The 17,769-nt window shown below is 42.9% G+C and overlaps 1 protein-coding gene across 1 annotated transcript in view; it reads left to right on the top strand.

Moving 5' to 3' along the window:
- The window catches only part of LOC134391934 (uncharacterized), a 58,390-nt gene extending 40,973 nt beyond the window's left edge, over positions 1–17,417 (top strand). Inside the window, exons 7-12 of the mRNA XM_063115856.1 lie at positions 580–641; positions 3,095–3,208; positions 8,029–8,119; positions 12,193–12,338; positions 16,698–16,836; positions 17,224–17,417. Of these exons, the coding sequence (XP_062971926.1) occupies positions 580–641; positions 3,095–3,208; positions 8,029–8,119; positions 12,193–12,338; positions 16,698–16,836; positions 17,224–17,417 (746 nt within the window). The remainder of the gene's footprint in view (positions 1–579; positions 642–3,094; positions 3,209–8,028; positions 8,120–12,192; positions 12,339–16,697; positions 16,837–17,223) is intronic.
- Positions 17,418–17,769: the final 352 nt, after the last annotated feature.

Genomic DNA, 17,769 nt, shown 5'->3' with positions numbered 1-17,769 from the left:
TTTTTATCCCACATTCGTAATGATTTGACACAAGGTGTAGACCTGCCCCTGGTTTTAACAACTGTTCCTGTTTGTCAGGAAAAGCACTCTTTCCTCCTTCCCTGGCAGCCCAGCCAGAACTGAAATCGCCTCTTCATGAAGCCCACATTCGGACAGACATCCTTTGTATGAGCTTTGTTCTGTGAAATTGAGGTGGCTGCAGTAGTTGAACACAGCACAGCAGCAAGTCTTTTCCACCACAGAAAAGACAGCAAAGAAGGCCGTAGCTAGACCTAAGGTTTATCCCTGGATCGTCCAGGGGTCAAACCTGTTCCTCTAGGTGACACACAGGGGATCCAGTGCTCAGGCAGGGGCGAACCCCGGAGGATCCCAGGAGAAACCTTAGGTCTAGCTGTGACCGAAGTCACCTTATAGTGGGGAGAAATGTTCTATGGATCCACTCTAAGGCTGTAATTGTAAGCACATTTTTGAGGGAAAAGGTCCTATTTGACACAGTGGAACATCTGAGTAAACATGTCTACAAAAGCTTAAGCAAGTTTAGATTCTAATCCTTTCTGCTGTTTGTTTATGTTTCCCCAGAAATGCTTCTTCCTCCTGTCCTCATGCCCTTGGCTGCTATGTTGCAACTTTCTCTAGGACAGGTATGCACCCGATATTCCAATCCAATAATGGCCATGACTGTGCTGAAACTTATAGCAGCCAACTGGCATCCTATGCCTCCTCAGCATCAGTGCGAAGAGCAGAATAATAATAGTAGAAAAGAAAGAAGCCAGCATAGCCAAGACAATGGCCACACCCAGAGTACCTAGCAGCACTGTATATTGCCCATATTGCCTGGAAATGGGAGCAACCAATCAGAAAGCAGCTAAGGTGGGAACGCCTTGGCAATATTAAATAATAAACTTTATAATGCTCCCTGCCTCCACCCACATCACAAGGCGAAAGCAGGTCAAGAGAAGACAGCTAATCATGATAGTAAATGTTTTAGATCAGGGCTGCAGAACCTTTGGGGACATGGCCACCTGGGGGCTTAATTCACCAGAGGGCTGAATTGGGACCACTGGGAGGCCAAATTTGGCCCATGGACCTTGTCATAGCCATACAATGTCCCTTTTGCCAGGAGAAATGACAGGAACACTCATAGAAGATGCTCCAAGTTAACGTGACATAAGATATAGCCCTATGTGATCTATTCTGTCGCCGGAGTAATGCACTTCCATCTAGGGCTGTGCAAGCTTCGGGCCTCGGATTCGGAAATCCGAATCACAGAGGCCATTTTAGGATGGATCCGCCATTTTAGGACAGATCCTCCATTTTATTGCACAGCCCTAGCCCCCACCCCCTCATACAGCCTACACCTCCCAGTATCCAGTGCCTGGAAGGGCTGCACATACCAGGGCCCAGAAGCAGTAGGAATTCCGGAAGTAGCTGTCACCTTCGCTGCCTCCTCCGTGCGATGGCTGGCTTCCTCCTTTGCACGATCGCCTGCCGGCGTCCTCGCGCAGGAGAGGCGTCCAGCCATTGCGTGGAGGCAGCAGCGATGGAGACAGCTACTTCCAGAATTCCTACTGCTTCTGGGCCCTGGTATGTGCAGCCCTCCCAGTCACTGGATGCTGGGAGGTGTAGGCTGTATGGGGGGCTGCAGTTCCTCCCTTCTTTCATAGACTCATCTAGACAAGCAGCTCTCAAGGGGGTGGGATTCTCTCCAGAAGGGGTACGGGCCTCGGGGATTGTTGCGTAACAGCCTTCCCTGTCCCAGGGCCAGCTTTTTCTTGCCCTTTCAGAGGACAAGCAGCAGAGACATGTCACTTTTTAAAGTCACCTGTAGCACCCCTCTGCATGAGGATCTGAATCTGTCCGCTTGCTGCCACTGCTGCCCCCTCACTGGTCCAGTCTTGACCAGATTTCTGCTGAGTTAACAGCTCTTATTGTTATGTCCTAGTTATAGACTTAGGGCCTGGTCTTTTATATTATTATTGTTAGAAACATTTTATAGTCAAGGGTTGGCTGGGCATGTACATGGTGACACATGTTAATTTTTTTATTTTCACTTTAAATATGTGTATTATCCTTTTCTACAGCATAATGGTTTCTCATCAAGGCAGCAGAGGTTTCATTTTTTTCCTGCAGTCATTATTGTGCTATGATTTCAGTGGTTTTAGAACGTAGAACCGCATTTGCTTGGAGTATTATTTTTCAATCAGGGTTTCCAAATAGTTCCTCTAACTTAGAAATGTTGATGTAGTTGTAAATCATGGAATGGAGGTAGGACAGGGTAAGAAGAGAAATGCGAAGCACATAACTAACGACCACAGTAACGATCATGCTCAATTAAAGCTTCCTGCCATCTTGCATAAGCATTAAGCCCAGGACCTCACATTGCCTAGCTGTATCACTCTGTAAGAAGATCGTAAGTAGGTCTATGTTTAATACTCTCTAACCTATGTGTTTGGCCATAGCTAGACCTAAGGTTTATCCCTGGATCATCGAGGAGTCAAACCTGTTCATCTAGGTGACACACAGGGGATCCAGTGCTCAGGCAGGGGCGAACCCTGGATGATCCCAGGATAAACCTTAGGTCTAGCTGTGGCCTTTGTTTCAAAGGGAGGTCATGCAGTCAAATGAGTGGGCTGTTGGCAAATGAAGATGATGCACAGCATAGGTCAGCTCCACCACTCCCTCATTATGTGTATAGTGTGCGATTGGGCCGTAGCTAGACCTAAGGTTTCTCCCTGGATCGTCCAGGGGTCAAACCTGTTCATCTAGGTGTCACACAGGGCATCCAGCGCTCAGGCAGGGACGAACCCGGGATGATCCTGGGATAAACCTTAGGTCTAGCTGTGGCCTGAGTCTCTGAGACTGGGCAAATGTGATGTAAATGTGAGGCATTTTTTATGATGAACTGAGTTTCAGGTTGGATGAGATCCTTGTTGTTTGTAAACGGCATTGAAGGTAAGGCTTTAAAAATCCTGAGGTAGCGTAATGGGATATTAACGCTCACTATACATTAAACTCATGATAGATGGAAAGAAGTTGATATATTTTTTTCAAATAAAAGAAATCTCTTGCATTCTTTTTTTTAAAAAACTTTTAGGGAAAATCACCCAACGTCCTGAAACTCTCTAAAAAGCAGCAAGTGGAAATCATTGATGAATTTAATTCCATCAGGAGGGAGGTGAATCCAACTGCCAGAAATATGCTGAAAATGGTAAGATAAGAGCCAGCAATTTTGTTAGATAGTTCTGGAAGGCATGGCAGACCGTCCTTCCTACCCTCATAACTTCCAAGCTGACATGGAGTTTGGGACATAGGTCACCTGGAAATGATAGAGCCAGAAAGTATGGCCCTTGAGACCAGTAGGTCTGAAGTGCTTCATTGGAGATATGTAAACTGGGCCTGCAGTATATAGATTTCAGTCTTCCTCACACTAGCAGTTCCAGAGCCTTTATCTGCCCATTCTCTCCCCTACTTATTCATCACCAAACCTCCCTGAATTTATTCTCCTCTTTCTCTGATAATTCTGCATTTTATCTATCTATCTATCTATCTATCTATCTATCTATCTATCTATTTATTTATTTATTTATTGCATTTCAACACTCCCCAATAGATGAAGCTCTCTGGGCAGTTCACAAAAATTAACAGCATGAAAACCATTCAAAATATAAAACCAACCACAGTATAAAAACACAGTATAAAATATAATGTAAAGCACAACCAGTTTAAAACTGAGCAGCAATGCAGAAATTAATACAGATTTAAAATAAAAATTTAAAAGTTAAAAAAAGTTGATAAACTGTTAGAATACTGAGTAAATAAAAAGATCTTTACCTGGCATCTAAAAGAGTACAACGTAGGTGCCAGGCAAACCTCTCTAGGGAGCGCATTCCACAGCCGGGGTGCCACAGCAGAGAAGGCCCTCCTCCTGGTAGCCACCTGCCTCACTTCCTTTGGCAGGGGCTCACGGAGAAGGACCCCCCAAGGATTACCTTAGGGTCCGGGCTGGTACATATGGGAGGAGGCGTTCCTTCAGATAGCCTGGCCCCAAGCCGTTTAGGGCTTTGAATCTTAGTACCAGCACTTTGAATTGGGCCTGGACCTGGACTGGCAGCCAGTCAAGTTGGAAAAGGACTAGCATAATATGGTCTCATTGGCCAGTCCCTGTTAGCCCTGTTTTCTACCAGCTGAAGTTTCCAGGCTGTTTTCAAAGGCAGCCCCACATATAAAGCATTGCAGTAATCCAAACAACAGGTTATCAGAACATGGATAACTGTAGCAAGGCCATCTCTGTCCAGATAAAGGTGCAGTTGGTATATCAGTATAAGCTGATAAAAGGTGCTCTTTGCCACTGAGTTCACCTGTGCCTCAAGTGACAGTTCTGGATCCAAAAGCATCCCCAAACTACGAACCTGATGCTTTAGGGGGAGTGCAACTCCGTCCAGGACAGGGTAAACATCACCTAACCAGACAGGTGAACCACCCGCTAACAGTACCTCCATCTTGTCTGGATTGAGTCTCAGTTATAGGCCCTCTTCCAGTCCATTACCGTGCTCAGGCACTGATTCAGAACAGCCACTGCCTCACCTGGATAGGTAGAGCTGGGTGTAGGGTGACTATATGAAAAGGAGGACAGGGCTCCTGTATATTTAACAGTTGTATTGAAAAGGGAATTTCAGCAGGCGTCATTTATATATATGGAGAACCTGGTGAAATTTCCTCTTTATCACAACAGTTAAAGCTGCAGGAGCTATACTGCAGCTATACTGTGACCATATTTAAAAGAGGGCAGGGCACCTGCAGCTTTAACTGTTGTGATGAAGAGGAAATTTCACCAGGTTCTCCATATATATAAATGACGCCTGCTGAAATTCCCTTTTCAATACAACTGTTAAAGATACAGGAGCCCTGTCCTCATTTTCATATGGTCACCCTAGCTGGGTGTCATCCGCATATTGATGAGACCTCACCCCACATCTCTAGATAACCTCTCCAAGCGGTTTCATGTAGATATTGAACAGCATAGGGGATAAAATAGAGCCTTGTGGAACCCCAAGGCCTAGACGCCATGGCACAGAGCAACCAGTAACAGGCCTCAGTGATGTTGACAATGGCTCTGTCAGTGTGTTTTAAAGTCAGCTTCCCATTATAAGATATTTTAATTCCTAGGGCAGAGTAGAAATGTCCTCTGATTCCCTACTGCCATCTGCAGCGTTTGGGGAGATCGGAGCTGGAAATGTTGCAACATATTTGAGGGGTTTTCTGTGGAGGGGCAAATACAGCAGGATCAGATTTCTGCACTTTTTCCTTAAAATGGTTTGTGATGCCCCCCCTCCCCCACACCCCACCCCTGTAATTAGATTCCCCATATCTAGTAGACCAAAATGGCTTCCCAAAATTTGGGAGAACCAACATGTTTCATGAGAGTTACTGTTTTAAAACGGTTTATAACAGTAGTGACAACTGTGAGGCCCAGGACACACTGCAGATACAGTTTTCAAAACGTTTTCAAAGTGTCATATCCTGCTTGTGTAGATCTGGCTCTGGTCACAAGGGAGACCTTTGAATTACAATTTCTGCTTCCAACCCTGCAATGCACAACCTAGGCAAAACTAAGTGCAGGAAAGACTTAGCTCAAGGATAAAACAGCTAACCTGCCCACCCAAATGAGTAAACACGGCTGGATTGTGCTCGCTGAATTGGCAAAATGTCAGGGATTAAGCAATTTCAGCAGGTACCGATTTAACTTGTTTGCATATTGCCCCTTGCCTTTCTCTGTACTCAGTGCTAAGTTCTCTGACTCCAGCCCAGCTAGGGAAAATGTGCAATGGGGCTTCTATGTAGGCTTCGCTAGCTGGGTACGGAGCTCCAGATGCTGCGAGAGGCTCTAAGGGCACTTTTGCAGTTCATAGAATCATAGAATCGCAGAGTTGGAAGGGGCCTACAAGGCCATCGAGTCCAATCCCCTGCTCAATGCAGGAATCCACCCTAAAGCATCCCTGACAGATGGTTGTCCAGCTGCCTCTTGAATGCCTCTAGTGTGGGAGAGCCCACAACCTCCCTAGGTAACTGATTCCATTGTCGTACTGCTCTAACAGTCAGGACGTTTTTCTGGAAAAAGCCAGAATCTGGCTTCCTTTAACTTGAGCCCGTTATTCTGTGTCCTGTACTCTGGGATGACCGAGAGAGTAGGGTGACCATATGACCGGATTTTTGTTGCAAACCGGCAAATCCGGGAGGGGGAGGGGAAATCCGGATTTTTTACAAAGAGCAGCTCTAACGGGAATTAACAAAAATGCTTATAACTCCATCATTTTTTAAGATAAAGACATGAAACTTGGCACAATGGTAGCTCTTAGGAAGAGCTTTAGTCATACCAAATTTGAAACAGATCTGTTCATCCACTGATTTTTTAGGAATTTTTTAAAAATTAAGGTTTTAAAATTATTATTTTTTAAATTGTCATTTTTAAAGATAAAGAGATGAAACTTTGCACCATGAAAGGACATAGGTAGAGCTTTAGCCACACCAAATTTGAAACAGATCCATTCATCCATTAATTTTTTGGGAATTTTTTAAAAATTGAGGTTTTAAAATTATTATTTTTAAAATCGTCATTTTTAAAGATAAAGCGATGAAACTTTGTACCATGATAGGATTTAGGTAGAGCTTTAGCCACACCAAATTTGAAAGAGATCCGTTCATCCATTGATTTTTTAGGAATTTTTTTAAAAATGAGGTTTTAAAATTATTATTTTTTAAACTGTAATTTTTAAAGATAAAGAGCTGAAAGTTGGCACCATGATAGCTTTTAGGTAGAGCTTTAGCCATACCAAATTTGAAACAGATCTGGGGCCAGTAGCAAACCCTGTTAACAACAACAGCAGCTTGCAATGAGTGAAGATACAGTCAGAAAAAATATTTGAGGGAAGGGGAGAATGTAACACTTTTTATACTGTTGTTTTTATACTGTTTTTATGTTTTTTAAATTTTTGTATACTTTTAATGTTTACTATTTTTAATTGTTGTAAACCGCCCAGAGAGCTTCGGCTGTGGGGCGGTATATAAATGTAATAAAATAAATAAATAAATAAATAAATAACACAAAGAGTATAGCAAAAGCTTCAAAGTACAGCAAAACCTACAAAAGTAGGAGTGAGTGACGTTAATTTCAGATACATTGAATCTCTCACTTGTTCTTTATTTCAGTGATTTTAACATTAAGATGTTATGAAGAAGAGATTTGTCTTAAATGTGTGCTGTAAAATCAGACATGTGACCAAGGCTATGTTCGGGTGGGCACGCCCCCTTGGTGCTGGACACGCCCCCTTGGGGCGACCATGTTGTCCTCCTTTTTGTTTTCCAAAATATGGTCACCCTAGAGAAGAGATCCTGGCCCTCCTCTGTGTGACAACCTTTTAAGTATTTGAAGAGTGCTATCATGTCTCCCCTCAATCTCCTCTTCTCCAGGCTAAACATGCCCAGTTCTTTCAGTCTCTCTTCATAGGGCTTTGTTTCCAGACCCCTGATCATCCTGGTTGCCCTCTTCTGAACACGCTCCAGCTTGTCTGCGTCCTTCTTGAATTGTGGAGCCCAGAACTGGACGCAATACTCTAGATGAGGCCTAACCAGGGCTGAATAGAGGGGAACCAGTAACTCACGCGATTTGGAAGCTATACTTCTATTAATGCAGCCCAAAATAGCATTTGCCTTTCTTGCAGCCATATCGCACTGTTGGCTCATATTCAGCTTGTGATCTACAACAATTCCAAGATCCTTCTCGTTTGTAGTATTGCTGAGTTGGAGCTATGTCTGCCGAGCCCCATTTTCAAAAGCTAAATTCCTGATAATTGGCTGTTGAGGAAGGCAAGTGAGGGCTCTGGAATTAGGCCCCGTGCCTTATCAAAATATATGACTAATCCAAAATAACTGATTGGTGGAATTTTAGCTGCTTTGTGTGTGCTTCACGGTATGATAGTGTTTGTTATGGTTTAGCTAAAATGAAATTATTTCTTTGTTTGTTTTGCTAAGAGTTGGAATGAGAAAGCTGCGGAGTCTGCTGAAAAATGGGCTACACAATGTCAACCAAAAGTCAGTCCCTTAAAAGATAGGTTAGTGGACGGTAAGTGACATAAAAAACACCCCAAACTGTGGTTCGTCGCTGGATGAAAATAAAGCTTTATTGGGACCACTTTTCTAAGCAGAAAAATAGCCAAAGGGTTAAGCATAAACCCCACTCTTATGTGGCTGCCAGCTTTTTGCTTTTTTCATTTCAAAGGCATGCTAAACGTGATCATTTATTGTATTGTCTAGTTTTACCCTCAGAAAGAAAGGAACTGACTTCTGTACCTCACCAATGAATTAGAAGCCATTGGGATGACTGAGAGGCACTTGAGTGCTTGACATTCATTTATGTCCCCCACTTATTAGCATTACATTTATTTTTTAACAATTTTAGCTAATTATATGAATTGCCACACTAGTCTTTCTGTGGGTTTGGGGATATAGGCTAAAGTTTGTACTGGTGGAATTCTTGGGTCAATTTGAATACACCAAGCCCCCTTTCCTTAATGGTCATAGTGGGATTTCCCATCCACACAAGGGGCCGGGTGGGTGGTGCTCTATGACAGAACGTGTCTAGGTGTCGTTTCCCTGTCCCCTCGCCCCTCCCATGGCTCTGAACCCCTCCCACAGTATTCCCGCCCCCCATTCTGAGCACTTCTGAGTGAGTGTGGCTTGCCTGCACAAACCACTTTTCTTTAAAAATATATATTAGAAATATGAGCACACAGCTCTCCTACGTCTGCCAACCCAGCTCCCTGTTCTGTTTCCCAGCGACTATGGCTGCTAAGAAGGGGGCTTTAGATTCCCTCCCCGTGCTTTGTAAAAGAAAGTGCCAGTGCCCTCCCACCTAGGGTGACCATATTTGGGAAACCAAAAAAGAGGACACCTAGTGTGTGTGTGGGGAAGCAGCTTTCTGAGTCCTGCAGAAAGTACGTTATTTCCCCGCCACCTTAAAGAACACGATTGGAGTGGAGGAGGGGAAAGGATTTCATTCTGCACCACCACCATCCACTCCAATTGGGGCCTTTTCTATAATGTCCACGAATGACCCACTTTCCCCTTTAAGACCTCAATTGGAGCTCAGGGTGAGGGAATGATGTGCCTCAAGAAAGCATGTCATTCCCTCCTGCCATGCTAATGGCAGCCTTAAAGGGGAAGGTGTGTCATTCCAGGACATTATTGAAAATTATAGAAAATCCCCCCTGACACCATGGAAAGAACAAAAACCAGGACAAATCCGGGGAAATCCTGACAGTTGGTCACCCTACTCCCACCCCTCCCCACCATCACAAAGCAGTTTCACAAAATTTTACTTGTTTTAATTTATATACCACTAACGTACCACAGCAGCAAAGGATTTTAACACCTAATTTAACTTAAATTTAAACTTTGCTGTTTTAATCTCATATTTTAACCTATTTTAATTTTTGCTGTGTGGTTTTATTCTGGTTGTGCTTTTTATATTGTATTTTGCATTTGTGTTTTAATTTGTTGGTTGTTTTTATGCTCTTCGTGGTTTTAATTTTTGTGAACCGCCCAGAGAGCTTCGGCTATTGGGCAGTATAAAAATGTAATAAATAAATAAATAAATAAAATAATTAAGTGGCTGCTAATGCTGTTTTGAAGAGGATTACACCACTATTCCAGCAGGCCTATCCAGTGGAATTTTAGGATGTATTTTGGATGTTTTTAGGATGTTTCAATAATGTATACTATGTTTTTAATTCGGTTTTATGTATTTTATACTTATTGTCGTTCCCCGCCTCAATCCAAACGGAGAGGTGGGTAAGAATTATTATTATTATATTATTATTATTATTCCTTTTTAAAGGACTGGGCAGATTGACCTCCCCTCAGCATATCACTGCTATGTAAAAAGAACTCCTCTGCCTCCCTCACTCCACACAGACATCACAAAGCAGTTTCACACCATTTTACTTGTTTTAATTTACAGACCTTGTGCAAGTCTGTTCTTCTGGAATATTATTAACATACACTAAAACAAAACACCAAAACAAACTACAAGGTTAACCAGGGCAGGATCTGCACTTGTGCTTTAAAGTGCTTTATTACAGTTTTGACCACTGTTGGGGCCCAGGACACACTCCGTATACAGTTGTCAAAACTGTTATAAAGTGCTTTAAAGCAGTAGTGTAGATCCGGCTTTATTTCAGTCCTGGTGTTAAACACACTGCATTCAGTAGAACAGCAAATGAAACAATTAAGTGGCTCCTAATGCCGTTCTGAAGAACTGAAATGAAATGCAGGATATGGCTCTACAACAGGGAATGCATGGCAAGCAGTTGGAAGATGAGGACCGCCTCCTATATGTCATCTACCCTCCCCAGGGACAATTCCTCCCAACTCTGCTTCCATTCTGCATTTTCCTGTCTATACCATCAAACAGAGTGTGCAGCTGTTCTGTTCTTTCCCTCCTTAACTTTTTGCTTAATGTGGAAAATCTGGATCACCTGTGAAATGTGAGTGAATGAGCCACTGCGATTCCTCAGGAATCCTCATCTGGAAAAGCAGTGTGTAACTGTCATACTTTGGAGGCTCACTTTTTATGGGGCATCCGCAGGATATAGGCCTGTATTTCTCCTGTGGTACCGTCCGTCTTTTCTCAGACCACAAGAAATGTGACTATTTTCCCCTCAGAATAATAAAAGAGTAGAATGACGACCCATAGGTATAGAAACCTTTAGAATAAGTTTGCTACCTTTTTTTTAAAGTGTGGAATTTTGTTGTAGGCAGCGATGTATTCACACATTCATTTTAAAACTGGGGGCCATTTTATGAATGGGGAAAGAGAGACACACTCTGGTGCTAGTGAAAAATCTTTTCTTTAATAAACTATTCTTCAATACGCTCAATGTGTTTCGGATAAAAATTGTTTCTCAAGAGTTACAAAAACAAGATCAATACAACATAAGCACTAATGAGAGGCAACATTGAACATGTTTTTAAATCGTTAGTAACATTGTAATTAACAAACATACCCCCTAAAACAGTAACCAAATAGACTGAGCTGAAGAAAGACACAAGCTGGTGAAATATAAAACAATAACTAAAAGGTCCCAAGCCTTTTCTTTTTCTTTCGGGAGTCCCTGCGGAGAGCTGCGTTATCTAAAACCACAACAACTCCTACTTGTGCTATGAAGTTGAAACCAGTTGATAAGCTGTTGGAGCTAATTAAAGAGCAATCTACAGCTATGATCATGTTATATCTTGAAGGTCCTGCTCGCACTTAGTTATAGCTGCTAATATTCTTAAAGCGTACTACTCACTTACTGCACAGAACGTTAAATATTTTTTCCTGGATCCTGTTTTGTTATTTGTATGTGGTGAACTCTAAAGAGTTATTCAGTCCCATAGATGCCAAACATTTCAAGGACAAAATCCAGAAAAGTTCTCCTTTCACCTTTTCTCTATAGCCCAAAGCAATATGGACTCAGGTCCAGGCTTTTTTATCCAGAAGGTGTTTAATCAGAGCAGCCCCAACCTTCTGATGTCTCAGGTTATAAAGATGTTCGCCTATCTTTATTTTTAATGGTCTAGATGATTTTTCTATATAGATCTCATTGCCGGGACAGGTAATAATATAAATAAATTCTGCGGTGTTGCAACTGAGAAAACCTATGGATTTCCCATTGTTGGGATGAGCAAATGAATGAAACTTTTTTGGTAAATTTACAATACACACATCAGCCACATGGATGGTGACCTTGGGGCCTGGATAAGTTTAACACAGTGAGCTGAGATACGGATATATCTTGTATATATGTAACTTGCATGGTCTGTATGTATTAGCTAATCTTTTAGATTTTTAGTTCTCTTGAATGTCACCACAGGTCTCATTGTTAGACCTGGCAAATCTTGAAGCAAATGCCAATTGGAATGTATGTATATTTGTAATTTTTTGGTGACTAGATTGAAAAGCAAAGTACATTAGATTTGATTATTTTCCACTCTTTGCTTGGGTACAAGAGGCTTTCATGGTTACAATTATTGGCCTTAAACATGGCTGCTTCAGTGATCTTCTTTGGGTAACCCCTGCTCTGAAAGTGTTGTGAACAGGGCTGCAATATCTGAGTTGTGCCCCCAAATACAACTGTTTCCTTCTTATTGCAGAACACATTTGTGGTGTAACTATATCACAATCAAATTTTGTCAGAACCTGGTCAGACGTCATCAAAATGTGGAAGAAGTCAAAGTCCAGTTTCCAGTATGGCAATATGTCAGCTGACCCACGGAAAATGTCTTCGCCGTATACTCAGGTATGAACAGAAAGTCATAAACATGTATTTATTTATTTGAACACTTGTATCTCACCTTTCTATGATAAAATCATATTCAAGGCAACTTACAAATAAAAACATAAATTGCAATCAATTTAAAACAATGTCACGATTGGCATTGTTTTAAATTTATTGGCCAGCCTTGCTGGAGTTGTGAATTGTATGGAGCTGCTGCATACAGTTGAGCCGGCCCGTGCCCCACCGAAGAAGCCAATTCCAACATTCCATTAAACCAGATGAAGCGAGAGAAAGTGTCTGCAATTGCAAACTATTCTAGACATCACTTTAGCTCTTTTACCTTTGAGCTCCATGTTTCTGGCACTTAGTGAGCTCCTCTTGGTGTGCGCACAAACATACACTCAGTGCCATGGGGTGGGGGTGGGGGGCTGGCTTCCTTCCTTCAGTTTCCCTCCCCCCCTATATTTTGCTGCCATTTCTTCCTCTTTTGTTGGAACAACCACTACATTCAATCAATCAATAAATCACTTTATTATGGTCCAAGACCAGCACAACATTAATTCAACAACAACAACCATACAAAGTAGTACAGATCCTTAGTTCCCATCTCCTCACTTGCCAAGAAAAGTTCAGCAGCCATTCTGAGGTTCTTTCATACACGAGGAGGAAATTTTATTCCAGCTGCAATTAAACTGTTTGTGGCAAAATCGAGAGCACAGCTCTTGTATGGAGCACAATTGGGTCCATTTTCCAACTTAGCCATATATGAGAAAATACAATGGGGCTTCTTAAGGTCATTATTTCTGACACCAAGAAGTGTCTCCAATGCGACATTACGAATGGAGAGTGGATTAATTAGAATTGAAGCTAATGTGTGGCAACCACTACATTCTGTTCCCAAAATTCCCTGGATGCAACTGTATTCCAGGACATTGGTGGTGGAGCAAGGGCAGCTTCCACAGAAGTGGTGGCAAGCATTGGATTGTCCAGTCTCACCCACATCTTATGGTAGTGAGTTGTCTACTAGGATAGGGCAGGGAAGTGTTGACTGGCGTGGCCTCCTTCCCCCCTTGCTAAACTCACATAACTGCTTAACTCCTGTGTGTACTTACCACCACCACTTCCTCCTCCTTCTCACGGTGGCACTTTATCACTGGAGTTAAGACAAGTCTCGCAAGCCTGCCTACTCTGGCTAGTTAGTCCCAACTGCTGCTGCAGTCAATCAGGTTAGAGGACTTTGTTTAAAAAACAAGGGAAGATGTGGCTCAACTACTGGTCTGCACTAGCTTCCAATGAGAGGAAATCTAGGTCAATTAAGCCCCCTGGGAATGGATTTTTTTAATTAGGGGAAAAGAGAATAGTCAACGAATAGTTGGAGTGTACAATAGACAGTGGGTAGAGGATTAAGAAGCCAATGTGGCTTGAGCTCCCCTAGGAGTGCAAATGTCTCACATACTGAGCCTGGCTTAGGGTGAACTTTCTGACTTAAGCCGGATTTAAAAAACAAAACAAAAAACTACATGAAAAGCTGAACTCTTTATCTGGGGTGAATTTTGTAACCAAATTTAACTTTATGAGCTACCCTTAAAGACCTAAAGCCTGGGTTTGCACTTGAGCCTGAGCTTTTTGTTTACAAGCAAGCTATTCCACTAGCTAAATCTTTACAGTGGCTCTTCAATATAGCTCTTCAATTTAGAGTTATAAATTACTTTTATTCTGCCTTTCCAAACTTGTATTTAGTTTAAGTATGTGGTTGAGGTTCTCTGCAACAATTCAGGAATCTCTGCTATAGTAGGGGCTCATCTACACGGGCGCTTCCCCTCCCCCCCGGTAGCTTTGGAGTGGGGGCAGGTGACCTACATGATGCAGTCACCACTCTGAAGCGATCCAGGGGCGAAGCCCCAAAGCTTCACACTAAAAAACGTCAGGCCCTTGCTCCGACTTTTCTAGATTGGAGCAAGGCTCTGCACCTCTGCAGAGACTTGTTAAGAAAAGAATAATACAATTTAAAGGGTGGGTGGGTTGGAAATCCCACCAGGGAGGGAGCACCCCATTCCTCCCTTGTTCCCCCCAAATTAGCTGTAAATGAAATCCTTCACATTTACAGCTTTAAAAAAACAAAACAAAAAACACGTTAGTCCCATTTTCCCTAAAAACACACACACACACCACTAACCTTAGAAGAGAGTGCCTACTGTGTGAGTGCTCAGGTGGGCGGGCACTGGTGGCACCCCGAAAGCCCTCAGCTGTGTTCCTGGTGACGTAGATGGCTGGAAGGAGCATCAGTGCGGCAGACAGCATTATCGTCGTCGTCAAGACAAGGGCCAGGACTGCAAGAAATCTAAACTTCTGTGGGATTTCTCCCTTTGGATTTAGCTCTTGACTGTACATTTCTGCAGGATTTCCGCTGAATGAAATGAATGAAATAATAAGTCAATAGCACTTGCCTTCTGCTTCCATAGCTGCTTAATTGTGTGCTTAACAACTTTTTACCTTGATGGCTTTGTCACTAGGGTTGAGATGCCTCGTCACTGAGGTTAGTTGTGCTTGTGACTTCATATCTGTTGAATAATCATACCATTCCTAGTCTCATGGTATAATCATACCATGAGACTAGGACTTGGAACTTTGTGTAAAATTGTACCCTTCCTTTCTAATCTTTCTCCCCACAACAGATCATTTGGTATAATTCACATTGGATTGGATGTACACTTAGCTTCTGCCCACAGAATGCATACAATTTCTTTTATATGTGCTATTTCTGCCACGTGTAAGTATCAGTTCTAAATGAAATGTTCTTAATTCATCCTGTTCAAGGTCCTCATGTGCTCCCTGGTGTGTGCACAGAGCTTTTACGTCCTGGGGCTCCTTCATTCATTCCACTAAACAAGAGAAACAGATCTCTGTGTGCAAGGGTGTGTACTCAACACTCTATTGCTAGAACTCATGAATGGAGAGGTTTTGCTGGTAGGAGGATCCCCATTTCCATGTTGGCTCTCTAGCACCCATATGAAGTAGCATAGAATTATATGATTCTGTTTCATTAGATGTTTTAAGTGAGGCTGTACAATGCCTCAGGCTGCATCCGAAGCAAGGTGGGCTGATTCAGCCCACCTCAGCTCAAATCTGGAGCAGCACTGGGTCAGCCCAAGGCGCCCTAAGGCCAAAGCAGATCGGAGGGCACTGGGCCGGTGCAGGGCTGCTCCCCCATGCCCGCCTGCCTGGGAAAGCTGGCGCAAAGCCAGCTGTGAGTCCAGCTGAGACCATTGGACTCACTCGACTCACTCCCCTCTCCCTCCTGGCCTCCTACCACCACTGCTGGGACTTACCTGTAAGCTGCCACCAGGACTTACCAGCTTCGGTGCAAAGGTGAGGTGAGCCCTCCCATGAAGCACCCTGAGTTGAATTGGGGGTGTTTCGGAGGCTAGTTTTAAGCATGCAAAGAGGATTTTAACCAGCTTTAACTGCTACTGGAGCGACTGACACAACTGCATTTTTAAATGTTTTCTAATGTTTGAAGTTTCTTGTATGTATATATTGATGCATTTATACAAGTATTTGTATACAGCCTTTTGACCCAAAGTAACTAACAGGAATAGTTTAAAATGAAGAATATAAGACACTGAAACAATGAATTAAGATCATGACAGCAAATGAAGAACAGAAGTGACACAATAATTCAAAGAATAATTGAGATTAAACACCTGCCTAAATAAATAGGTCTTCAATATATGGTGAATATCTAAAACATGGCAACTAAAGAGATCTCCAAGACCCGGGTCTTCCATAACGTGGGCGATGCCAGGGAAAGGACCTCTCCTGTATTCATGCCAGATGCACCTCAGGGCTTCTCCAGATGTCCTTGAAAGATCTGAGAGGCGCATTTGGGGGGAGGAAGTCATTTTAGTATTTCGATCCTTTTAGTAGTCAAGTTATTTAGGGCCTTAAATATTAGAATCAGCACTCTGAATCAAGCCCAGAAACATATCAGTAGAAAATAAAAATTGAATCCACCTAGGCAGAGGAGCAACTCTGGGACGACCAGAGGCTATTTGTGCCCCAAGCCACACCCACCCACAGCCTGCATCCACCCCCACACCACTCCATGGAACCGTTTTTTTAAAGGAATAAGGAACAATTATAGAGCGCCAAAATTAGCTGTTTTCAAGCTGATTTTCACTTTTGGTTGCTTCATAGTAGCTACAGAGTACTAAAACAGTAATAAAAAAAGACTTCAAAAGAGCCACTTAGGATGCCATTTTGTTAAAAATATATATATTTTTTTACAACTTTGGGGGTGTTGTGGGTAGCGATGGGAGCTGGGGTTCTTGGCAGTGGGGGGTGCAAGTTGCCTACCCCTAAAACTACCTGTATTGTAAGAACTGTACTTTGATGGTTGACCATCATGTTGCACTACTCCATAATTTCAGAGGGAATATACTGGAAATGTTACCAAAACCCTATAAAGAAGGCCCATCATGTGGAGACTGCCGTAACAACTGTGAGGATAAACTCTGCAGTAAGTTATTGACATATATTATATATTACTCTGGGTCATATTAAGCTTCTTCTAAACTAGCAGTGTAAGAAGTAATCAATCACTCCAGAAACTTGTGAAACTTGTTCCCTTAGGGCAAAGGTGCACAACCCAACCCCCATAGGACACCTGTAGTTCCCAAGAGGAGGAGATGACGATGATGACGATGATGACGATGATGATGATGATGATTGTGCCCCTATGACTCCCCTGCCAATTTTACCACTATTGCTAATTTCTCCCCTGTCCAGCTGTCCCTGCCACCAATGATTCTGCCCCCTCCACTGCCTGCCCCCCACTGCTGATCACCACTGTCACAGCCCCTCTGAGGAATCTTCTTCTGAGTAGGAACTTGACTTACCTGATTAGGGACTCTCCTTCTCCTGAGCAGGTTCCAGAGGCAACATTGCAGGAAGAAAGGGGATGTGCAGCTGAAGAGGATGCTGGCCCCTCGGGAATGCCCAGTGGAGGTCACCCTCCTTCATCATCTCCTGTCCCCAATGGTTCAAGACTCTGAGCCAGAAGACTCTGATAATTTAGATCAGATTAAGATTGGGATCTGAGAGAGTGGAAGAGTTGGAAGAGGTCTATAAGTGAAGTGCAGAGGGCAAATCTGGCCTTCCAGGAGAGGTCCTAGATTGCTGGGTAAAAGCTCAGGTCAATGAATGCTGACCTTATATAGCCATCTTAGATTGTTGCCACTCAGGACTGGCAACAATCTGTCGTGTTTCAGCTACAGGGTCTTATCAGAGGTCCATCTGAAACATACAGAGACGAGCTTCTGGGCTGCAATCTAGGACCTCTCCCAGAAGGCTGGGTTTGTGCTTCATTTATAGACCTTTTCCAACTCTACTATTCTATGTCCTTCACTCTCTAAGATCCCAATCTTAATCTGATCTAAATTCTCATACATTA

This window comes from Elgaria multicarinata, chromosome 2 (assembly GCF_023053635.1).
Source record: "Elgaria multicarinata webbii isolate HBS135686 ecotype San Diego chromosome 2, rElgMul1.1.pri, whole genome shotgun sequence".
In the NCBI taxonomy this organism is placed as follows: Eukaryota; Metazoa; Chordata; class Lepidosauria; order Squamata; family Anguidae; genus Elgaria; species Elgaria multicarinata.
This window is presented reverse-complemented; position numbering and strand designations above follow the sequence as displayed.